Source organism: Pseudorasbora parva, chromosome 12, assembly GCF_024679245.1.
Source record: "Pseudorasbora parva isolate DD20220531a chromosome 12, ASM2467924v1, whole genome shotgun sequence".
Classification (NCBI taxonomy): domain Eukaryota; kingdom Metazoa; phylum Chordata; class Actinopteri; order Cypriniformes; family Gobionidae; genus Pseudorasbora; species Pseudorasbora parva.
Window position 1 is genome coordinate 19,455,190 of NC_090183.1, and position 25,939 is coordinate 19,481,128.

At 38.2% G+C, this 25,939-nt stretch overlaps 1 protein-coding gene across 1 annotated transcript in view; it reads right to left on the reverse strand.

Annotated features, from left to right (window-relative positions):
* srp68 (signal recognition particle 68) overlaps positions 1-25,939 on the reverse strand; it is a 96,151-nt gene that overhangs the window by 15,359 nt on the left and 54,853 nt on the right. The window contains exons 9-11 of the mRNA XM_067459428.1: positions 10,837-10,935; positions 741-808; positions 498-651 (exon numbers count right to left, since the gene is read on the reverse strand). Of these exons, the coding sequence (XP_067315529.1) occupies positions 498-651; positions 741-808; positions 10,837-10,935 (321 nt within the window). The remainder of the gene's footprint in view (positions 1-497; positions 652-740; positions 809-10,836; positions 10,936-25,939) is intronic.

Genomic DNA, 25,939 nt, shown 5'->3' on the forward strand with positions numbered 1-25,939 from the left:
ATGTCCAAACAACAGAATTTACCACAGGTGGACTCCAATCAAGTTGTAGAAACATCAAGGATGATCAGTGGAAACAGAAAACACCTGAGCTCAATTTTGAGTATCATGGCAAACGCTGTGAATACTTATGTACATGTGATTTTTTCCATTTTTCTTTTTAATACATTTGCTAAAATTTCAAGCAAAATTCTTTCATGTTGTCATTCTGGGGTATTGTTGTACTGGGAGATGGATTGTCCGTGATTGCTAGATTCAGTAAAAAATGAAAATAAAATGTTGGTTACACTTTATTATGCAATTATCTGCCGAGTAATATTAACATGTACTTTTGAAGTAGTTGCAAGCAATTATGTATAACATACTGTTATAATAATAATAATAATAATAATAATAATAATAATTATTATTATTATTATAGTAAGTAGATGTAACAAGTTACTCTGTATAATAAAGTGTTTCCAAATTAATACATTGTATGAAGAATGTGTGATCTCAACCTGCAGAATAATGTCATAGAGACGTATCAGGTCCTGTGGTCGTGGTCCTCTCTTGTTCTCATCAGTCTGTGGCTCCTTCAGTTTAGCTTGCAGCGCATGAGCCATGCTCTCATTCCTCTTCACCACAGTCCACAGCTTGATATATGTCAGGTAGCTACATGAAGAGATGTATAAATGCACATGCATGACTGTCAGGCATCACAGCATAGTATGTATTTGTTTTTCATTAGCGGTCATACTAACCTATGCAGGTATTGCAAATTAGACACCTTGCCACTCTCAGCACCTTCTGTTGCTCTTTCTCTGTGCTTCTGTTGATACAAAAAACACATACAACCCTTTATGTTTTTTAGGATTAGGTTTTATATGCATGCATTTTCATTAATTACCTAGACCAATGTATGGCTGTCCCTTATTGCCAAATCATGCATAACCACATCACATAGGCTCGATCTATGAGTATTATTAGACTATAGCTCAGTATATGCAACCATACAGTGTGGATACGCACGCACTCTCTCCCTGGTTGTTTCTGTTGAAAGAAATGGCTGCTGTTCTCTGCTTTTCAACAAATTATTTGCTCTCAAATAATCTCTGAAGATAGCAGCAACACTGAACGCTCCAGTCTCTATTTTTAGTGTGAAAGCTTGTGTGATTGCCACCGGTTCACTGTGCAATAAAGTCGTGCCATGTACCAGCTGATTTGATGCGATTATCAAGTTAACAGCCTCGTAGTGTGTACAATATCTCACAACCTCCCGAGTGTCCGAATTCACACAGTGTATGCCCACCTTAACAGACAGAAAATAGTTTAACTTCTCATAAAAATCTAAATAACATTGATGTGGGTTTCGATCAAACAAACACAAATCTAAACCATCTTAAGTTTATGTAATCAGGTGGAAAAAAAGTGTGTCAACATATTGGAACACTGCAATGTAAGAGACATTCTGTCTATTGTGATGTTAATATTATCAAAATAGACATTAACCCCTTTCCTGTTACCCTTTAGCAAGAGGGACATTTTGACATACCCAAAATTAAAAGACTGCTGCTCATAAGTCATTCTGAATAGACACAACCAATATATTTTTAGAAAGCCAACACTTGAGTTTACTAGCCTAGAAATCTAGACGTACCCTAGCGGCAGCAAATCTAATTTGCTGCGAGTGTCGTCTAGCAACTATCAATACACTTCTGAGCTGTATACGCCCAACTCTGGTCGGGCCTATCACATCGTTTATAGAGTCGTTGGGCGGGACTTAACATAATGACGGCCAAGTTGCGCTTGCGTGCTTCTTGTAAACACAGAAACTGGCGAACGGCGGTCTTTCGAATCAGCTTTGACCGCGACTCTGGAAGACTTGAGGTTAAGCTTTTCTCTGAGAAAAGAACGGCACTGAAGTCATTCTTAAAGGGTTACTTGAGCGATTAGCATATGGCTTTGTATCAGTAGAAACCCTGGAGTATATTCAAATGATTGTGCTTTCAAAAAATTCCGCCTATTGTGCAAATTGACGATATTTGCATTATAGGAGAAATGTTTGGCCAAAGGCTAAAGACTACAGCCACCAGAGGCAGCCATTTCCGCATGTTTTAAACCCGCGCATGGGGGATGGGAGATTACACTCAAAGCTCACCTCGCAGCTACAGGCACTCATTTAAACGGAGCTATGGTGAGCAATGCAAGTCTTAACTTCTCAAATTAATTTCTATGAAAGTTAAGCTTGCAAAGGCATGAACTGAAACGCACCAGACTGAACTCGCATTGTGAATGTATGCCACAAGTGTAGTTGCGATTACCTCAGCTCTCATCATGAGCTCATTCAGCTCATCAGCTCATTTATCTGACTCCTGCAGTTAGTGCTCAGTGCTATGATACTCACTCATTATATTGAACAGACACGTTCAGTTTTTAATTGTAGTGTCTTCAACTCAGTCACAGTAATCCAGTAATTGGCTTTGGGAATGGCCTCACAGGGCAGCGAAGCATTCTGGGAATTGTAGTCTTTCATCCCCATGAGACACAAATACATTTTCTGTCTTTTCTCAGTCTAGAAAGCACCAAATTCAAAAATAATTTCAGATTTCTACTACATTGATGACCCAGTTTAAATACAGATTAATCTTCCCAGCGCTGAAGTACCCCTTTAAAGCTAAACTGTGTTACTTTTTTTAGTTTATTCTTAGCTAAAAAACCCTTGGTTCTTTCAAAAATATATGTGCTCATTAATTTATATTTACTTCTTTCAATTAATAAAGTATTCTCGTAAGTTTATAATATGCCACTGAAAATACATACGGGTGGGGGGCTCGAATGCCGGTCGCCATGTTGCCCCTCCATCTTGAAAGTACATTAGCCAAAATTCAAGCTTCGCCTTTCGCGTTTTAACACTCGATGGCACCGTGTCGAATGTGAAGAGGGGGATTGCCATGTTAATCTTGGACTAAATCGTCCACCATAGGAGTTAAAACGAAATCAGAATTGAGAGGAACAGAAACTATTATACCCTGGATGGTCATATACCTTTTTACCGCTAGATGGGGGGAAATATCACATAAAAAGGGAAGATGTTTTCTGAGTTTTGCCGACCGGATAAGGCGAAAGTTTTATCTGTCAATGAGCTCTGCTTCATCTTCGTTGCTCTGGTTGGTTGTAGCACTATCCTATTGCGTGCATGCCGTGCAGAGGGAGTTTTATACATATATTAGGGGTTGCACCGACTAGTCGACCTTAACCCCCTGTCATGGCGCTTTAAGCTTGACGTCGACTAGTCGCTGGCCAATAGAGGGTGCAACAGGATAAGGAATTTCCTGACTGGCAGGCTCTGTTTTGAACAGTTAAAAATTACAAATAAATGCATACTCTGAGAGCTCTCCACAAGACATTTGTTTGATTACCATCTGGATGCTCAAAATTGATCGGGAGTATGCAAGCTTATTGTAGCCTACACGCAAGTTAATCATCGCGCTAAACTAACGCGTGCTGCAATGCAACGCACATACATTGCCTGATCACGCGGAGATCGTGCGCACCTCACACAAAACCATTCAGTAGTGCAGAAATGTATTGTATTTATTGTAATCTTTATTGTGCTAAATCTGTGAGAAATATAACGACCATAAGACAAAAGAACTGATACAAAAGCTGTTATATAGGAGCAATAACCTTATGAGCAGTGCTGTGTCATATGCCATAGCTGTCCTGTGCACAAGAAGACCAGTGTTCGCATCTCAGCTCGAGGTTCAGGCTTATTTGTTCATTAATGACGTCATCAGCGACTAGTCGATGTCGACTTATCACATAAATGTCAACTTTAAAAAAAATGGAAGTCGTTCAACCCCTTATATATATATATATATATATATATATATATATATATATATATATATAAAAAAAAGGGCTGTCAGAGTAAACGCGCGTTAACGCAGCGCGCATTTTCTGTTTGATCCATAGTCCGTAGTTGGAGAAATCGAGATAAGCCATAGACGTAAAGGATGCAGCAGCAAACATTAATAGTGAAAGAAAATGATTAACATTAATATTCTAATCCAAAAGTGCAGTTATTTAGCCTGGATGCCAGCCGAACTTAGCCCCGCCCACAGAATTTTTAGGTCGGGCAATTCGGTCTGGCCTTTTTAGGTCGGGCAATTCGGTCTGACATTTCGGGAGGGGGCAGGGGTCGCGGGTCACGGGGTTGAAGCCAACTTGATGTGTTGAATGCGCAGTCAGAGCACGTTATAAAACTTATTCTTAAAATAAGCTACACATTTCTGTATTAATAAATGCTCATAGTAAATCATAGTATATTGCCTAAAACATAAGGTAGGTACAAAAATAATCAGTGATACATTTGCGACCCCATAGAAATTAGGGTCGCAATGGCATTTCAAAAGGTCGCATATGCGACCATTTTGGTGGCAGTTTAGATCTCTGGTTATATTGAACTAAATGCATTACAATTGTCTAAAACGAATCCACAGGTTACTTTTCTCAACAAGAGCGCTCCTGAGTCAGTGTTCTTCACACTGTTCACGTGAGAATAGCGGCATAGTTCGGCGCTCACATGCAAAATACCGGTAGTTCAATAGAGAGCGCGCATCGCTTAAAGGGGCCGCACTATATTCCTACTCGTGGAATATGGACCTCCTCTCCAGTATGGTGTGGTACTGGGGCGCTCACAGGTCCGCATGACAGCTTTCACATTACCAGTTTTTCATACGAACTGTGCCCTGTTCTGAACTAAACTGCCAGTAAGACTACCTTTATTTATATTCTTAAAATAAGAGAAATCCCTGCTTATTATGAATTTTTAAGGTTAGGCTTAAGAGACATGAACAAGTTCTTTTATAAACATCTATGACCTCTAATACATATCTAGTCTACATGCTATTTTATTGATTATTATTGAACAAGTATTTGTTTCACTAATAATAGATGTACATTTGCATAAAGCATGCATATTTTTCCCTATACCCATGGTGATTAGAGTATTAAAAACTTAATTCAAACTAAATTTAAGATACATTTACAACATATAAAAATCTGTGATTAAATTGCGATTAATCGCGAGTAAACTCATGACAATCATGCGATTAATCGCGATTAAATATTTTAATCGCTTGGCAGCCCTAATATATATACCGTATTTCCTCAAATAAAAGCCTGTAGTCAATTAAACGCCGGGCCTCTGATAGTGGCTGGGGGCGTGGTCAGCACGAACAAATAAAGGCCGGTCTCAAATAAAGGCCGGGGGAAAATGAGTGGATGATCTCCTAAATGCCGTTAATTAAATGCGAAACCATCCTGATGCCACGCGCCCCGATGCAAGTCATGCCAGTGCGACACACTAATCCTGGTCTCTTCTATAGTTAACCTAAAAAACTTTACAGGGATTGCTTTGTAAATTAAATTGAGAATATAACAGATGCATGTGCCATTTTAAATAGGCTACTGTAGTCTATGAGAGATGCGACGTCTGTGAAAATGCCGTGTCAAGCAGGCTACAAATATCGATCTTCACAATGTGTGCCCCTCAATCTGCTCCGTAAGTAGTCAGGGCACTGATCAGGGAGTCAGCCCATTGACTTACCGGTATGTCCTGTTCAGTGTTGACTACTGAACTAGGGAGCTGATTAAGACACACCTAATATTAGCCTCTCGTCTCTTTTATGTCTTAAGGGTGTCGCACCCAAGCCTCGAAGCTCAGCTCCGCGCAGCCCCGTCTCAAGCCTTATTTATACTTTCGCCTGTCTCCGCTGCGTGAGTCTCCGCTGACTGCGCGCGCTCCTCCTCAAACGGACGAAGCATTTATACTTGACGTGCTCGCCGTTGTGCTATTCTTTGAAATGACAGAGGGCGATTCGGAGTAATTGTTCTATAAACCAATGCGTCGAGAAGTGGGCTAACGTGCACAGGTGATATTTATTTTAGTACATTTCACCAAAAACCACACTACAAAAGAATCGTGTAAAACTCAGTAAACCTTGGCTTGATATTACTTGAGACATGAGAACAAAATATGCACTAAATTAACGATCTCTTAAATATTTCCTAATTTCACTAAACTTTAATGTTGTGATTTATTTATTTGCTTAAACCTGGATCTTTATTTAAAATGGCTTATTTCTGCTTTTGTAGGCTCATTCAGTAAATATAAGCACCTAATTTGTATGTGCAAACTGGGGGCCGGTGTTATGAAATGTCATGCTCGGCTAGATTCGCCGAGAACTCTTTCATCTTCAGAAGCGGAGCTGCGCGCGGAATTACAAAAAATGCGTACTATTTTGTTGTATGGTGATATTTTTGCAAATGTTTCTTTAAAAAAAAAAAAAAAATGTTACTTTAAATTGAAAACGGTTTACATAAAACAATTATATTTCAAACAGATGGAATTAGAAATACAGGCCTGCCCCTAATTAAAGCCTGCTTCAAATAAAAGCCGGTTCCCATCGGCAGTTCAGGTAAATAAAGGCCCTGGCCTTTATTTGAGGAATTACGAGTCGAAGATTCGATCCAGTTTTCAAAACCGGAATCATGGGTAAGACTGCCGACCTGACTGCTGTCCAGAAGGCCATCATTGACACCTTCAAGCGAGAGGGTAAAACACGGAAAGAAATTTCTGAACGAATAGGCTGTTCCCAGAGTGCTATAACAAGGCACCTCAGTGGGAAGTCTGTGGGAAGGATAAAGTGTGGCAAAAAACGCTGCACAACGAGAAGTGACCGGACCCTGAGGCAGATTGTGGAGAAGGACCAATTCCAGACCTTGGGGGACCTGCGGAAGCTGTGGACTGAGTCTGGAGTAGAAACATCCAGAACCACAGTGCACAGGCGTGTGCAGGAAATGGGCTACAGGTGCCGCATTCCCCAAGTCAAGCCACTTTTGGGCTACAGAGAAGCAGCACTGGACTGTTGCTCAGTGGTCCAAAGTACTTTTTTCGGATGAAAGCAAATTTTGCATGTCATTCGGAAATCAAGGTGCCAGAGTCTGGAGGAAGACTGGGGAGAAGGAAATGCCAAAATGCCTGAAGTCCAGTGTCAAGTACCCACAGTCAGTGATGGTCTGAGGTGCCATGTCAGCTGCTGGTGTTGGTCCACTGTTTTATCAAGGGCAGGGTCAATGCAGCTAGCGATCAGGAGATTTGAGTACTTCCTGCTTCCATCTGCTGAAAAGCTTTATGGAGATGAAAATTTCGTTTTTCAGCACGACCTGGCACCTGCTCACAGTGCCAAAACCACTGTGAAAGTGTAATTTAATTGTTTTAAGTTATGAAGCTTGATGTCAACTGTAACTCTAATGCACCCTTTGGACCAGGAGCTATATCCATTTCACAATCTATTTTGTTCAAATAAATTCAAATAAGGTTCGGTGGATGTGCTTTTAGTTTTTGTTTTCTAAAAAAGACTTCAGATATGTTGATTCAGATGAGACATTTTAATGTAGATTAATTTCAAAATTAATCTATGCCCACCTCTTTTACACACACACACACACACACACATAGAGAGGTCCTTTTCAAAAAAATTGCATATTGTGATAAAGTTCAGTATTTTCCATAATGTAATGATAAAAATTAAACTATCATATATTTTATTCATTGCACACCAACTGAAATATTTCAAGTCTTTTATTGTTTTAATACTGATGATTTTGGCATTCAGCTCGTGAAAACCCAAAATTCCTGTCTCGAAAAAATAGCATATTTCATCCGACCAATAAAAGAAAAGTGTTTTTAATACAAAAAAAGTCAACCTTCTAATAATTATGTTCAGTTATGCACTCAATACTTGGTCGGGAATCCTTTTGCAGAAATAGCTGCTTCAATGCGGCGTGGCATGGAGGCAATCAGCCTGTGGCACTGCTGAGGTGTTATGGAGGCCCAGGATGCTTCGATAGCGGCCTAAAGCTCATCCAGAGTGTTGGGTCTTGCGTCTCTCAACTTTCTCTTCACAATATCCCACAGGTGCTCTATGGGGTTCAGGTCAGGAGAGTTGGCTGGCCAATTGAGCACAGTAATACCATGGTCAGTAAACCATTTACCAGAGGTGTCAAGTAACGAAGTACAAATACTTCGTTACCTTACTTAAGTAGAAATTTTGGGTATCTATACTTTACTGGAGTAATTATTTTTCTGCCTACTTTTTACTTCTACTCCTTACATTTTCACGCAATTATCTGTACTTTCTACTCCTTACTTTTTAAAAATAGCCTCGTTACTCCTCTTTCATTTCATCTTGTTTAAAAAAAAAACTATGCAGATAAATCGCGTCATCCGGATAGTGTGAATTTGATTGTGGTTGGATGAGAAGTGTAAACATATACCATTCCAACACCCTATTGGTTACTACACGATCCTTCGAACCTGCACATGACTCAAAGCACAAATCACACATGGTGTTGCCAGATTGGGCGGGTTCCAGCGGACGAGCACGCACTTTCAGTCAGTCAGCTCAGCAGCAGACGCGCTCATTCATGACAGACAGGTTTTTAGCGCGATAACTCGTTGTAGATGTAGATTCAAGTGATTGCTATGCTAAAGTGGCATACATACAGTATATATATATATATATATATATATATATATATATATATATATATATATATATATATATATATATATATATATATATATATATATATATATATAAAAGCCGTTTCTACAGTAAGGAGTGGTAGAGTGAACCAACTCTCAAACTTGGATTACACCTGTGACTCGAAGACTCTTTATAAATATAATCATGATTCCTGTCCATCATAATATACACACTCAGGACATCTGCAACTAGCAACCCCAACAGCTGCTGAAAGAGGTTTGAATCAATGATGATTCAGTTTTGACTGGGCTAAGTGCATGTCCTATGAGCTTCACAAGGGTACGTTTTGTCAGAGTAAAGCTAAGCGCATTGTACAGTATCAATGAATTACGCATTTTGGGTGTGGTGTGTTTTAATGTGTGTTTTAGTGTGGTGTGTGTGAAATGCCTTTTTCCGATCTCTTATATTGGGCACTGTTTGCACTTAAAGTGGCTTCTTCAATAAAATATCATCACATTATTTTGGCAGTTTTTGTGACTTTTGAGCCCTGCACAGGCCCTGCACAATCCTTCTTATGACACACTCCTGCAGTCATTAAAATAGTTCAGCTTTGTTTGTAATGTCCAAGTAGTTATATTTCGTTTAGTTTCTTTATTAAAGTTAATTTAGAAAAATGTTTGGATAATTTGTTTGTTTGTTAATTTTTTTTAAAGTGAGAACCAAGCAGTCAGCGGCCGACAGTGGGTATGAGGTTAGGGGTGTAAAAAAAGTCAGGGCCCGTAGGGCTCTAAATCGTCGACCCAATCTGGCAACACTGATCACACATGTAGCCTACATTTACATTCCAATAAAGGTTATTCATTACTTGTTATAGGCAACTAGTCATCATATCTTCCGCTTCAGGAAACATGTTAATGCTCAGCAGTACACATATGGTATATGTCTATTGTACTAAAATGCATTAATTTTCAATGGGTATATATATGGCTGAAACAGGTAGCCAGTGCATCCCAAATTTTTCAACATTAACATTTTAATATAACATTATAGTAATTATGGCCTTTAGAAAAGTGTTTTTCTTGAGGAGGTGGGGTGGTGCACTATAGGCCCCTGTGGTGTGGCCTGTCTTTAATGGCATTTTTCCCTTACATTACTTTTACTTTTATACTTTAAGTAGTTTTGAAAACCATTACTTTTACACTTTTACTTAAGTAAAAAGCTTGAGTTGATACTTCAACTTCTACAGAAGTATTTTTAAACCCTAGTATCTATACTTCCACTTGAGTAATGAATGTGAGTACTTTTGACACCTCTGCTCAAAACTCACTTTTAACGAACAGTGTTTGAATTACCATGTCGCTATCTAATGGGGATTTTATTCATATGGTGTTAAAACATGTTATATTTAACATTTTATGTCATCACTTCACCTGCTAGGCATTTAAAATGTAAACAGACATTTATTGATATAAAAATAAAAATCACATTAAAAAACCTTATGCCATAGTTATCGTGTGCTCATTAGCTTATTTCACAGAGCACAGCAAGAGGAAGAAGAACAGCGTGGGTTTTTTTTTTTTTAAAGTAAAAAGATCAAATTAGATTCTTTGGATACAATTTGGCATATAAGATTTAGCACACAAGGTACAAGTGGCATGTTACATTATTTTATTTTTTAATTTTAATACTTTTTTTTATATGCACCGAGTTGCTGATGCAAGTGGTTCTTAATTCTAGACCAGCATTGATGTGGTGCTACTTAAGAACCACTTTACCTGGTTCGGAGCTAGCGCTTTGGGTGTGGAAAGACAAAGAACCTATTTAAAACTATGCTCTGGCTCCAGCACCAGCACTGCCTTGGTGGAAAAGTGGTATTAAAGGATCTGCTGCTAACGTCTTGGTGCCAGATACCATAGCACACATTCAGGTGTCTAGTGGAGTCCATGCCTCAAAAGGTCAGGGCAGTTTTGGCAGCAAAAGGGGGACCAACACAATATTAGCATGATAACAGATAGAGAAGCAATGGGTCATTGCCCATTGATCATGCCTCTTATAGTTTGATTGGTGAAAGGCCTATCCAATTGCATAGTGTCATTTCAATAATGCTCGTTTATCACACCTTTTGTACAGTAGAAAATAGAGAGCAGACTCCCCAGACCAATGTTCAATCTTAAATTGAGCTTGGTCTGGTGATAGCCAGACAACTAATGGATCAAGGAGACAATGAAAATGCAATGCATATAGCCAAGTTATTATTGCTCATATCACATTTAGAGAAGTGTAGGTGTCAGTAATGTCTCACCACATCAGTCCTGAGCTCCTCTCTGACAGCCTGGATGGTGTCTCTACACTCTGCCAGCAGGCTTTCATATAGGTGCTCCTTTGTCTCTTCATTATCTGCCTGTGAACAGGAAGAGACAGTTAGTCTATATATTTATTTATTTATATATACACACACACACATACATATACATACACATATATATATACATACACACATACATACATACATATATATATATGACGATTGTTTCAAAGCAGCTTCAGTGCTAAACAGGAAAATATTGCAAAAAAAATTGACTCGCTGTAGTCATTCTGCAGAAAACAGTGATGTTATCAGCTCATTTCAATTTATCATATAGCAACAACGTGGGCAGATCAGTAATAAAGTTTAAATTATTTTTCAAACTGCATATGCTCTATAGCTATAGAAGTACTTCCACATTACAGCTTTTGGTGCAGACCAAGCAGCAACCTCCCCCAGCAGAGGTGGACGAAGTACAAAACTTCATTACTTGTGTATTAGTAAAAGTATTAGTACTATTGGTACTATATAGTACTATATTACTCTGTTACAAGTGAAAGTTGTAAAAACTAATTTTTACTTAAGTACACAAGTATTTGTTTTCAAAAGTACTTAAGTATCAAATATAAATTTCCTTTTTTTATGTCAACGCATTATTAGGGGCCAAGCACCGAAGGTGCGGAGGCACCTATTGAAATTGTTAGTGTTCCTATTATTATTCTGCTTCTTCTTCTTCTTTTTCCGCCATAGGAGTCTCTGGCAGCCCATAGAACCGTATGGTAAAAAGTTGTGAAATTTGGCACACTCATAGAGGCCAGTCTGAGCTGTCACTATAGCAAATTTGGTGCCTCTAACTCAATCCCTCTAGCGCCACCACCTGTCCAAAGTTTCACTCATATTTATGCTTATAACTTTTGACCCCTAAGGGCTAGAAACAAAATTCTTTTTTCATCGGATTCCTTGGCTCAAGCCGATTCGATTTCACCCTATGATGTCATTTTCCGGTATGCAAATTTTCCCGCCATTTTGAATTTTCTGAAAAACCTACTTTTTCGAACTCCTCCTAGGCCGTTGCTCCGATTTTCACGAAAATTGAAACAGATCATCTTCAGAGCATGTTGACAAAAAGTTATGGAATTCAAGTTGATTCGTCCAATCGTTTTCAATAAACGCACAAACAAATTTTACGTGGAGGTTGCAAAAACACACTAAAGGCTATATCTCCGCAACGCTTTATCGTATTCAAACCAACCTTGGTACATGTCATCACAAGCATGACTTGAAGCAACATGCAGCGTTTCGGCGCAGCGCCACCTACCTGTCCGGAGATACGAAAAATGCCTATTTTGGCTTATAACTTCTGAACCGTTTATCCAAAAATCATAAAATTGGTCTCATTAGATTCAGGGCGTCATGCCGAGTCGACTGATATCCAATTTTACCATGTCGGCCATTTTGGATGTCGGCCATTTTGAATTATGTGCAAAAATGCTGTATTTTATGAACGCATGAACAGATTGTTATGAAACTTGGTATGGGTCATCACCACGATGCCCTGAAGTAGCCTGAGAAGTTTCGAAACAGCGCCACCTAGTGGAGAATTTTTTTTTTCAAACGCTTATAACTTTGGGTGTGGTTGACATATTTTGATGGGAGTGTGTTTTTTGGTCTCCTGAATCCTTGCCGACTCCAACGATACCAGACTTGCCAGGTTTCGGCATATGGTTTGCGCAGAGTTGTAATTTAGTGCTTAAAAAACATTTGCTGATATCTTCGAAACCGCTAGTCCGATCGAGACGAAACCAGCCTCAGAAGTTCGGAAACATAGGTCGATAGCTATACGCTAATGCCCAAATCTCAAAATATTGATAGTAAGGGGTAGTAAAATCCAATCAAAGTCAGGTGTCAGTCCTTTTTTACGTGTTTTTTCATATAAATGTCTATAACTCCAAAACAAAATGAGATATTTTCACCAAACTTGACACACATATGTATGGGCTCACTACGAGGACACATAAAAAAATTGGTGGGATTGTGCCTCTTGGTGGCGCTATAATAAAACAAAACATGAAATTCCCATTGACTTCAATGCAGTATTACGGTTTAAAATGCTAATGCTATAATTTAAGAATGCACTAGTGTATCATTACAAAACTCGGTATGTGTCTTCCGCTCTATGTCCCGAAGATATTCAAAAAGTTTCGGGGCAGCGCCACCTTGTGCTCAAAAGTTGTAATAAAATGTACAAAAATGCTAATAACTTTTGATTAAATTAGCCTATTGTAATGAGACTGGTCATAATACATTCATTGGCTCATGCCGAGAAGATAGATACCAATTTTGCCATATTTTGCAAACATATCTGTGCTCCATCTTGTTATTTGTTAAAAATCTACTTTTTCAAACTCATCCTAGACCGTTTGTCCGATTTTCACCAAAATTGATCCGTATCGTCTTCAGACCATGCTGACAAATAGTTATGGATTTCGGATTGATAGACAAAACAGTTTTCATATACCACTGCAACAGAGTTGAGCCATGATGCAAAAATTACTCTTGAGGCTGTATCTCTGCAATGCTTTGACATATTGACACCAAACTTTGCATGTGTCATTGTCATCTCAATCTGACTAAACCACATCAGTTTCGTAACAGTGACACCTATTGGTCGAAAGTGATAAACCATTAAACCATTATTATTGACTGTATTTAAAATTTGACTGCTATTTTGCCTAAAATCAACTTAATAGGTCCTTAATGGCTCATTGTTGCAGTTGGCTTGAGACTTCCAGCCATGCTGGCATGTCTTGTCTTCTTCTTTGCGCTTGGCCCCGATAATGGCTGCTTGCAGCTATATTTTATTTATTATTACTTTATGAACATTTTGACATCCATCTTCTTCCATTTTGCTATAAACTATAAATCAGTGTTCAAAAAATGCTGGACTTGAACTTCACGACCCTACAAGAGTGATCCCTGAAAGGCTTTCTGCAAAAATCAAAACACCTTTTAAAGAAGAAAAATCACCCACTGACTTCCAAAGCTGCTACAAAAACAACTTTTGACTTTGATAGAAATGTAGTGGAGTAAAAAAGTATGATATTCAAATGTAGTGAAGTTTTCAAAAATACTCAAGTAAAGTACAGATACTCAAAAAGTGTACTTAAGTACAGAACTCAAGCAAATGTACTTAGTTACTTTCCACCTCTGCCCCAGTTTCTCTTGAAGCCAATACGGAAGTGACTTGAACTGCAATTTATTGACTGGCAGAATTTCATTAAGCTCCATGTCAAAATGCCAACTTTACAGCAGAATTTTTTTTTACAGCCTGGTACAAATTGTGGTTTTGGAGAAAACGAATGAAGGAACCAGTTGTAAAAAGGCCGTAACTCTAGCAGCTGCGCTGAAGAAATGTGCGCTGCTGCTGGACTCTTTAACCCTGTACAGTCCCAAAGCCAGGCCCACGTTTTAGGTATGACATGAAAATTGACCCAAAGCCCAGCCCTAGGTGCGGATTAAAGCCGGGGCCTGCCAGGCACGGATTTAGAAAGCAGAGGCCCCTGGGCGCAGAATTTTGGAGGCCCCCCAGAACTCGTTAACCAGACTCAAACAGCTTTAAAAAAATATTTTTTAAGAAGCACAGTTTCTAAAAAAATCTTAATTTTATTAGAAACAGTAAAAGGGAGCTGTTGGTTTTTTTATTGTAGGCCTATCTGGTCATAAAAATGAAGTCAACATTAATATAACAACGTTAAGTTCAGGGCCGAAAGCATGGTTTTAAAATCAGTGAGCTCTTTCGGTTTGTAGACAACCTACATGAACCACTGAGCCACTGCCGCCCCATCACGTGCACTCACTATGCCCATTGAGCTGAAATTCAAGCTAAGTATCTTCTGTGAATTTAAAGCCTGCCTACTTTGATTTGATTGGTCATCTCAAATGTACGGTAATATTTTGATGAGCGGTGACAAACCACCGAGGCAGCTCCGATGAGAAGCGTTTGTTGCTCTGCTGTATCATTGCAATACTAAAGTAGTGTTACTACTATAATATGCATTTTTTTTCACAACATTTATTATATAGCCAACCCGGACCTCGTGACCTCATCGTAGCTGCCTCGTTACGTGATTTAAAAAGCAACATCATAACGAGGACAGACAAGTGGTGAAATCAGAACAATAAAATATTCAGGTGGGTCGGACTCTGTGGACACAGATGGAAGGCTTTTGTGCCGATCCGGGCATCTATAATAATCAAGGTTTTTAATAAGGGGAAAAAGTTATTGATAGACCAACATTTCGTGAGGCTGTCAACCTGGTAATGTACATTAACCTAACAATTACACGTCAACGCCGGGTCTCTACCGCTTTCAGAAAAAAAAGTGGCTTTTGAAAAATTGAAGATGGTTGGAATATTACTCCTAATTAAATCCTCTCTGCTATCCTTCTCCCTTTTAGGTTTCCATTTTGTGGCACCACTGCTACTGTTTTTTACCCATGTTTTTTTTATGTCTTTTTTCACACTATCTTCTACCACCTGCCTTGCCGCTATCAACAGTAGCCTATCCGCATATGCTGATGACTCATCATTGTCATCATCAGACAGCCAAAAATTGTTAACACACATTAATGAATTTAATACAATAATAAAAATAAATACATTTAAAAAATAAATTTAAAAAAAGGATGAGGCCACAGTTTGTGGGGTCTTGGAGGCCCCCTAGAGGTCGGAGGCCCCCGGGCACCGGCCCAATCGGCCCGGTGGTAAATCCGGCCTTGGGCCCGTGGGGTTCGGGCATAAATGCAGGGCTCTTATATAAAGCCTTAAAGTTCTGCAAAAAAGGGCTTGGCCACTTTGAGTGACAGTGGGATAGCCGTTTTACTGCGGTCTCTTAATCATTGCATCACCTTAGCTCCACCCACATCCCACCTCTTTGCCCAATTTCTGTTACCCGGGAGTGACGCGCGGTGACACTGCCAAGATGTCAACGGCCAGCTCAACCCTACTTTACGCTTCAAAACTGCTCTTCAGAATCTGACTTATAATTCTATGGCTTTATAGCCTATGTTAGTCAGTGTAAATGCAGTGCAGCTGTGGTGCTCACATGAACAGCATTGTCTGCCGTAGAAAGTAGTATTTATGGCAGAAAAAGCGTAAGAGTATGACAGGCTAGAATGATGAGTGCCATCGAGTGTAAAAACGCGAAAGGCGAAGCTTGAATTTACGGGTATGTCCCTCTTTGGCTAATGTACTTTCAAGATGGAGGGGCAACATGGTGACCGGCATTCGAACCCCTCACCCGTATGTATTTTCAATGGCATATTATAAACTTACAAGAGTACTTCATTTCTTGAAAGAAGTAAATATACATTAATGAGCACATATATTTTTGAAAGAACTAAGTGTTTTTAGCTAAGAATAAACTAAAAGAGTTACACAGTGCAGCTGTAATAAAGACAAATCTAGTTTTACTTTATACAGTGAAGGTTATGTAGTGCTTTCACAATTGATTATTCCATATCTGTATTTGAATACTACTGTTGCACATTTATTTGTAACTTTGGTCTATTGTATTATATACTTGTAATTTGTCTGTTTGTTCTTATTACTGACTGTTCACTTGGTCCTAAATAACATTTGAAATCAATTGGTTTGGCTAGTCGTTTTTGGAGTGGTAAGAAAGTACTTAACCTGATAACCGTCACGAGGACGAGGACGTGCTGAAGCTCTCTTTGCTTAAATTAGCTCAAAATTACTATCAGGTGTAAGTAATTACCTTGACAAACTATACATCATTAAAAAGATCTAAGACTAAAGTTTAATTTTTTTACCTCTGTTTTATTCTCAAAGTCTTATAATGACCGTAATGTGTTAATATGTGCCAGGAGTTATGAATATGATCTTGGGCGTCACTACCTTTTGATTGTAATATGCATTTGCTCCCATTCATAAAAAACTCCTCTGTGGTCGTCATGAAGACACTCGACAAAACAACTTCCCTCGGGGCTTTTACTTCTAAAGTGTGCAGATGTGGAGAAATATTGATAGATTCTCACATGTTTGAGTCAAATTTCTATACAGAGAAGTATTATTTATTAAATCTTTATCCAAAATCCGCGGATGTATGATTATGAGAGCAGTAGACTGTGATATGCTGTGTTTTCAATTCATTCTGGCAGCCGGAGGGCGCTGGAAAGCTGTACTACTGAAAATTCACCCCATGTGGAACACATGAAGAACAGACACATTATGTGACATTCAGGAAGTATCTGACATGACCAAAACTGCTTCCTGAGATCGTCAGATCGCTATTTTATGCAGATAGACACGTTTTAAGACCATAAACACACAATCGCGGCAATATATGGTTGGTCTGTGTTCTTTATGCCATGTTGGGTGGTTTCATAATAGATGATATTTATAATGCAATGCTAATCCACATAGCTTTTAGCATTGTATATTTTCTGTCAGATTTTTTGACCCGAAGCTATATGATATCACAAATTGTTATATAAAACACTCTACTTATAAATTATAAAGTGATATGAAGCAAGTTTTGAATAAATCATGATTTTAATCGTGTAAATTGTTGTTTTGCTTGTGTGCTAAGCTAACATGCTAGCTTGCCCTAGATGCACCTGCCATTGAGTAAATACTTAATTTTTATGAACATTTTCTAAATGTAAAACTACTGAAATGCTTATTTGGACGAAATGCATTCGATAGAGTCTCAGTGAGGGTAAAGTGAGAGGTTTGATTTAGAAATGAGGTTTGAATAGAGAATCGTTAGTAATTATAATGCAGACAAAAGAATAATTGGAGCCATAACCAGTCCGCAGAAGTGTGAATGTGTGCCGGGGAGACAAACTGAATGGGGCAGTTTGCACCTCTAAACAATAGAGGCAATATAGCGAATGAAAGCTGAGAAGATGTGGCAATAAACATCAGTTGATATTTTAGAGATATCTCAAAATAAAATCACATGAAACGATCTTGTAAAACGTTTAATAAAATTCAGAGTTTTAGACTGATCATCTTCAGATCTGAAATATAACATGGTCAGACTTGTGGCTTTAGCTGTAGTGCATTTCTAGATTTCTCCAAGGCCCACTTCAATTTTATTTTCATAAAGATATTTCATACAAATAAATTTCTAATAACTTTACAAAACTTTGAAGCTTATTATAGCTTTTTTGATTATTAAAAATATTATCATTTTGACTTTACAGTAAACTGCCAAATGTCTGCTTTCAAATGAGACCATAATTATGCTTTTAGTGCAAAGGATTCACAAACTGTATTTGTTTTAGTCTGAGTATGCATTTCTTAGGATTTTTTCAAAATTTGGAAGTCAGCTTAACAGGTTAAAGTACTTTAATTTGATGTCATGCTTATTGTGTAAGTTTATACACTGTACTTACATTTTAAAAATTACCTGTGCTTAATTACATCTGTATTCCTTTCTGTAGTTACATTTATAAATATAGCTGCAAGCAGCAATTCCGGGGCCAAGCGCAAAGAAGAAAATGAGACATGCCAGCATGGCTGGAAGTGACCAGCTGCAAAAATGCACAGTTTGGTGTCAATATATCAAAACATTCCAGAGATACAACCTTAAGAGTCATTTTGGCATCGTACCTCAGCGCAAAGAAGAAAATGAGACATGCCAGCATGGCTGGGAGTGACCAGCTGCAAAAATGAACCATTAAAGACCTATTAACATAAGCTGAGGCAAAAAAGATATACAATTATACATAAAGTAAAAAATTAATAATGTATCACTTTTTACCTATAGGTGGCGCTGTGACCAAATGAATGTGGTGTGGTCAGGGTGAGATAATGACATGCACATTTTGCTGTCAATATGTCAAAACATTGCAGAGATACAACCTTAAGAGTCATTTTGGCATCATGCCTCAGCTTCGTCGCTGTGTTAAACAAAAACTATTTAATCTATTGATGTAAAATCAACAACATTGTGTCGGGATGGGCTGAAGATGATATGAGTCAATTTTGGTGAAAATCGGACAAACGGCCTAGGAGGAGTTTGAAAAAGTAGGTTTTTAACTAATAACAAGATGGAGGAGAGGACGTTTTACCAAATATGGCAAAATTGATATCTATGTTCTCAGCAGTAGCCAAGGAATATATAGGAAATAATAGCCAAGGAATAATAGGTTAATTTATTCAAAAGTTATTAGCCTTTGTGTAAATTTTGTTATACATTTTGACCACAAGGTGGCACTGCCCCAAAACTTTTTGAGCACCTTCAGGGCATGGTGCAGAAGACACATAAGTTGCGTAACGATATGCTAATGCATTCGTAAAATACAGCATTTTTAGACAAAATTCAAAATGGCCGACGCCCAAAATGGGTGATACGGGATAATTGGATATTTATCGACTCGGCATGATGTCCCGATTCTAACAAGACCACTTTTATGATTTTTGGAAAAACCCATCAGAAGTTATAAGCCAAAATAGCCATTTTTTGTATCTCCGGACCAGTAGGTGGCACTGCACCAAAATGCTGCAGATCACTTCAAGTCATGCTCGTGATGACATGTACCAAGTTTGGGTTGAATACGATAAAGCATTGCAGAAATACAGCCTTAAGAGTATTTTTGCAACTGCTATGTAAAATTTGTTTGCGCATTTATCAAAAACGATTCGACTAATCAACTTGACTTTAATAACTTTTTGTTGGCATGGTCTGAAGATGATCTGGTTCGACCCTTCCCTTACACCTAACCCTGCCCTTAAACTTACCCATATCACCACACCTATCCCTAACTTTACCCATATACCACCTCAATATCAGCAATTTTTTTTTTTTTTTGCAATAAAATATCTACACAAATACACTGTACTTATTTTTTTTAAGTTTATACAGTGAATCTGAAAAGTATTCACAGCACTTTACTTTTTCCACATTTTATGTTACAGCCTTATTCCAAAATTGATTCAATTCATATTTTTCCTTCAATTCAACAAACAATACCCACAATGACAATGTAAAAGAAGTTTGTTTGAAATCTTTTCAAGTGTATATATATATATTTTTTTTTTTACTGGCTGTCATGTACTATCTGGCCACTCTACCATACAGACCTGATTGGTGGAGTGCTGCAGAGATCGTTATTCTTGTGGAAGGTTCTTCTCTCTCCACAGAGATACGCTGGAGTTCAGATTGACCATTGAGTTCTTGGACACCTTCCTGACTAAGGCCCTTCTCCCCTGCTTGCTCAGCTCTAGGAAGAGTCCTGGTGGATCCAAACTTCTTCCATTTACAGATGGAGGCCACTGTGCTCACTGGGACCTTCAATGCTGCAGAAATCTTTTTTGTACCCTTCCCCAAATCCATGCCTCCATTCAATCTTGTCTAGGAGGTCTACAGAACCTCCTTCATCGCTTTGACCTTATATACAGGTGTGGGCCTTTCCAAATCATGTCCAATCAAATGAATTTACCACAGGTGGACTCAAATCAAGTAGTAATATCAAGGATGATCAGTGGAAAAAGGATGCACCTGAACTCAATTTTGAGTGTCATAGTAAAGGTTGTGAATACTTATGTACATGTGCTTTTTTTAAATCTTTAATAAATGTGCAAAGATTCCAAACAAACTTCTTCTAGGTTATTATGGGGTGTTGTTTGTAGAGTTGAGGGGAAAAAAATGAATTTAATCAATTTTAGAGAAAGGCTGTAACACAAAATGTGGAAAAAGTGTAGCGCTTGAACACTTTCCGGATGCACTATAGTAGTTAAGTCCACCTAATATAAAGCTGGACCATATCTGCTTATTGTTCCTGGGTTGTAAATGGCCATTTAAATTACCTTCAGCAGCATTGAAAGTAGCTGATGATAGACACACACACACACTGTACCATTTATAATACAGGTGTGATGGTAGCCTCATATCTAGGAATCTGGATTGCTTAGAGATAAATTTTGGGTAGTTGTGATCAAAATAAAAATATGGTGATAGTAACTTTCTAATTGTTTCACTACTACGATCAAGATTGTAACCTCAGATTATTTCGGGGGGGGGGGGGGGGGGTGCACTTATTGAAAATAGACTAACAGTGTCAACTACCATAGTAGTGGCAACAGAAGGATAATATACTTAATTGTACATCACAACCAAACAAACAGCAGGATAACTATTGTATGAGTAACTAGATACAATTGTAAACCTCCACAGTCAAAGAGGGCAAAAACTGTTGAGGATGAAAGACAAGCATCAATGCAAAGTAAGTAACAGTTTCTGGAGCATTCCTGTTGTAGCAGAGACTTGGGAAATGTATTCACCAAATCAAATAGGCATAAGGGCATGCTTTTGTCATTACTTTTCATTCATTAAATAAAGAGAAAAAAATGGTGGTAAAAAAAAGTATAATTATGAAAGCCATCAGAATAACCATAGGATAGGAAAACAGCATAGAAAGAAAATCTAAATGGAAAATGTTATGTTAATTTAAATGGTAGTGCAACAAAAAAATTTAGAACACCATGAGAAACAAACATAAGCACACGCCCACAGCGAGACTGTGGTCACACCTAACCAACACCTTGCATGACTAACTGCAACTGGGTGAACCAGAATTCCGGTGAAAGTGAGACTGTGTAAGGCAAAAAAAAAAAAAAAAAAAATTTGTAGTAGAGCAGTCCCTGAGAATGGTTATTCTGTACAGAATGCAGTCTGGTTAGGATGCAACAACATACCACAGATGTGAGCATACTCAAACTCACACCTCAGTGAGGTGTGCCTGGGTGGGGAAGATACCAATAACGATAACCATTTCCTAAGATAAGAATTTTTTAAAGACACATACATCTGTGTCTTTAAAAAGTTCAAACAAGATGGAGAAAGAGCATCTCCACGAGGAGAGCACAGAACTGCACATTCAATAAAAAAATGGTTAAACTATTCAAAGGTGTCCATGTTAAAGTGTAATTATTTGTGCTGTCAAAAATAGGGTTTAATTAAAAATAATGTGCTTAATTTTTTTCAGTTTAATGCAACAACAAAAAATATGCAATTAACAAACCATTGTTTTGGTTTTTTCTGTCATTCTTTGGCTCCCCTACAGTACATGATCACGCATTAATTAAAATGCTATTAAAAACTCTCTGTACATTCCTGCATATGATTATGACAACTAAGAGTTAAAAAAATAAGTACATACAAATTCATATTGATAAAAATCGTGCAGCTTGTGAGAGCACATTGATGTCTTAAACGAAATAATCGGTTTGTGCCAATATAATGTTTTACCTCTAATACACCACTGTCCAAGAGCCCTCAGTGCGTGATCACTTCTGCAAGTGATGTCAATGTACACAATGGTGTAGAGATGTGTGCGAGAGATCACTTCCGGCGCATGCGTAAATTACGCCATATCGTGTACATGGACCTCACTTACCGCAAGGAAGTCATTGTGTGCTGAAGGCTGTTGGACATGGTGTATTAGAGGTAAAAATTAGGGATGCACCGTTCCGATACTTAGTATATCGGTATTGGCTCCGATCCGCCATTATTTGCCAGATTGGGTATCGGTCAGACAGGGCCGATCAAAATTCGATACTGTGCGCGTATAATATTATTCCTGATATTATGCTTGATCTGTTAATACAGGGTATATACAGCAATCCTTAAGTTAAATTTACTACTTTTTAATACCTTTTTTACTACCTTCAGAATATTTTTTAAAACCATCACGACACTGAATTGCAAGTGTTAATCAGCGACCTATTATTTACACAGATTTTGACATATATAACACAAAAAAGAATAGATTTAGAATCGACACCAGGAGGAAATCTGTATTAAGTTATCATTCAGACATTCACATATATCTCAACATTCACAAAGGTTGGTTAAGGAGAAGCATTACTGCACACACATCTGATTTCAATTAATAATTGGTAATTCAGCAATTCAATTATTTAGTGTTTTTTTTTTCCAACAACAAAACCTGAGCCAAATATTACATTTCTATAACTGTGATAAGTTGTTTAATTTAACAAAATACTAAAAACTAGTGCTGTCAATCGATTAAAAACTTTAACTAGATTAATCACACATTTTTTCTGTGATTAATCACAATAAAAAAATGTTTTTGTACGTTTTTAATATATTTTTTAATATAATAATTTCACAGTTAATCAAATTAAAGTAGAAACAACATAAAGACAGTATATTTTAAATACTTGTTTAAATGGCATCTTTTTATGAATGAAGGTCAGTATTACTGATATTAATACAGCTACTGATTTTTTTTATACATTCATTACATTTTTTAACAGTTTTTAATTTAAGTTAACTTAAAACAATGCTAACATAAACCCATAATATGTTTACTCCTGCCCTTCCTGTTTTAACAGTTAGAAAATATACAGACATTTTATAAAGTTATATGCCATCTGCACTGCATAAACTATAAATGAAATAGTTAATCCTTATTAAAGCTACAAAAGTTATTTAGTCAAGAGCAGCGAGTACTTTTCTCTGTTCCCTTTGTTCTTTAACTTTACTGACAGGAAGCTTTATCGGCTGCTGTCCCTTTAAGAGCAGACAGACACGCGGATCTCACTGTCTATGTCTACCGTCTATGGATCGCGCCTCATTCTCTCACAACTCTTTTGGTTCATTTTAGACTTTATATAAATCATTTAAGATTGCTCTTATGAGGATAGTCGTTGAAGATATGCCTTGAAGCAAGTCTAAAATAAACCGTAAGCCAGCCACTTCTGTTGAGCGCGCAGTGTTCTGAGATGATGCCGAACGACCACTGAATATGACGTCAGCATCAAACATACGTTGAGACGGAGACGAAAGATCTTTGATTATGTGCCCAGATCTGCTAAAGCCCATATTTAAACGAACTAACGCGAACGCAGATAGAATTTCAATCAGAATAGGACACCTGATAGTCTGAAAAAATAATACCTAATTTGAAAAAAATAATACCTCTGAGACCACATTTAACACTTTTAATGGCCTTAAATTTGACAATTTTGATTTATCACTTTTTAATACTTTTTAAAACCCCGCGGACACCCTGTAATAACAGTCTAAAGGTTTCTCATAACATGACTATTATCTGCTGTGGCTTATTGCTGCAAATTGTGTTACTTGTGTTACCGGGTGTCTGTTAGATCACAAGACTGGACAAGAGATAGTATTGTTCTTCACACAGTAACTGAATTGTTAAACTGTTAAAAGAAACAACTCAATAAAATATTTCAGATACAATACGTGTCAATATATCTTCCCTTTGTGTGTTGAACTTCTCAATTCGGACAGAGCCCTGAACGCTGTGCCTCCAAGCACGCTTCAAGCACATCATCCTGCGTACGGGATGCGCATATGCGCTTTGTGATGCTCTCTATTATAATACTTTTGCACTATGAAAGATTATTAACAGCCTTTCTTGTTCTGCCCTATCTATATGTTGCGGCCTCATTAAAAAGATGCGCTATACATTTAAAGGGGGGGTGAAACACTCAGTTTCAGTCAATCTCATGTCAATCTTGAGTACCTAAAGAGTAGTATTGCATCCTTCATATCTCCGAAAAGTCTTTAGTTTGATCATATTTATAAAAGAAATATAGGCTGTACCGAGTCTTTCCGGAAGAAACCGAGCGCCTGGAGGCGTATCGTGTGGGCGGAGCTAAAGAATGACAAGCGCGCAAAGCGGTGACGTCCTCAAGCGTGGAGAAACCGGAGAAACCCATCTATCTCAGCTAATACAGATAATGATCCGCAATCAAATCTGAGGGAGAAATAAATTGAACAGGAGAAACGGCAACATCAGGACGTCCGTCTCTGTGGTGTGTAAGTTACTGTATTTAATGGCCTCTCCACATTTGTGTGTGTTTACTCGCAGTGTAAGTTATGAGGACATGATTCGGTTTATGGACTATTGTATGCAACTAGACCTTAGAAGTAGCAAGCAAAACGGTTTTGCACGTCAGAATACTGTAACGTTATACAGAGAACAACAATGGAGTAACCGTTAACAGTTAGCGCATTTGAATGACGAAGCACGCGATCGTGTCGTTTACTGATGTTTACTCATGCGTCCGTAGCCAAAAGCAGAGACATTTGAGACAGTTTAAGTTAACTCACCGGCTGCTTCCAAAGCAGGACCGAAGGTTTAGCGCTGGGACTGCTCCGTCAAAAACACACTTCTTTGGTATGATTTGGTAAAGTCCTGACAGCAGTGGTGTGTAAATCCATTTTGAGACGCAACTGAAACGATGTTTTGAAGCTTCCCGTCATTTCTGCGTTCAAATCGGTTCAAATGCAGCGCTGCCTTCCCGGAATGCTGTGCTGAAGCGTTGAAGTCGCTCGACGTCACCCATAGGAATAAAGAGAAGCGCGGCGCCACATAAGTGTTCACGGACGACTGGATCTGCACCTGAGAGACTGTTTACAGCGTGCTCTAGTCACGCGCGCGCGCGCACCCTACCGGGAGAAGAGCCCGTACAGCCCATACAAGGACCTTCCGCTCTTATTAACGTCAAGTAGACCCATACTCGAAAAAAACTCGCCGAAACTTGTGAGAAACCGGAAGGAGTATTTTTGACACAGAAATACTCCATCAAACGTCCAACATTAGTTTTTGAAACTTTGTCTATGTTTAGGATGGGAATCCAAGTCTTTAACAGTGTAAAAAGCTCAGTATGCATGAAACAGCATTTCACCCCCCCTTTAAAATAAATGTAATTTCTTAGTAAAGTGTTTCCCAACCAGGGTGCCGTCTGACATGAGCAGGGGTGTCGTGTCAAAGGTGCCGGCACGCACTTGCACCGCGGTTCATCTCACATCTGATGACATCTTTAGTATGGGTTGTAATTTGAAAATAATGCTTTATGTACGTTTCTGTCGATGGATTTACGTGCTGGCTCCTCAGTGATACATTACAAAAAAGATTTTTAAAAAACTTTGAAAAAGAAAATTTGTTCAAAGCATTTAAGTGCTGCTGTATCTTTGAATATGAATACGGGTGATGTGTAGTGCCAGAAGACGCTAATGAGAACTCGTGCGCTGTGAGAAGATCTGCCTCTGTGCGCTCATTCGAAAGCACGCAAA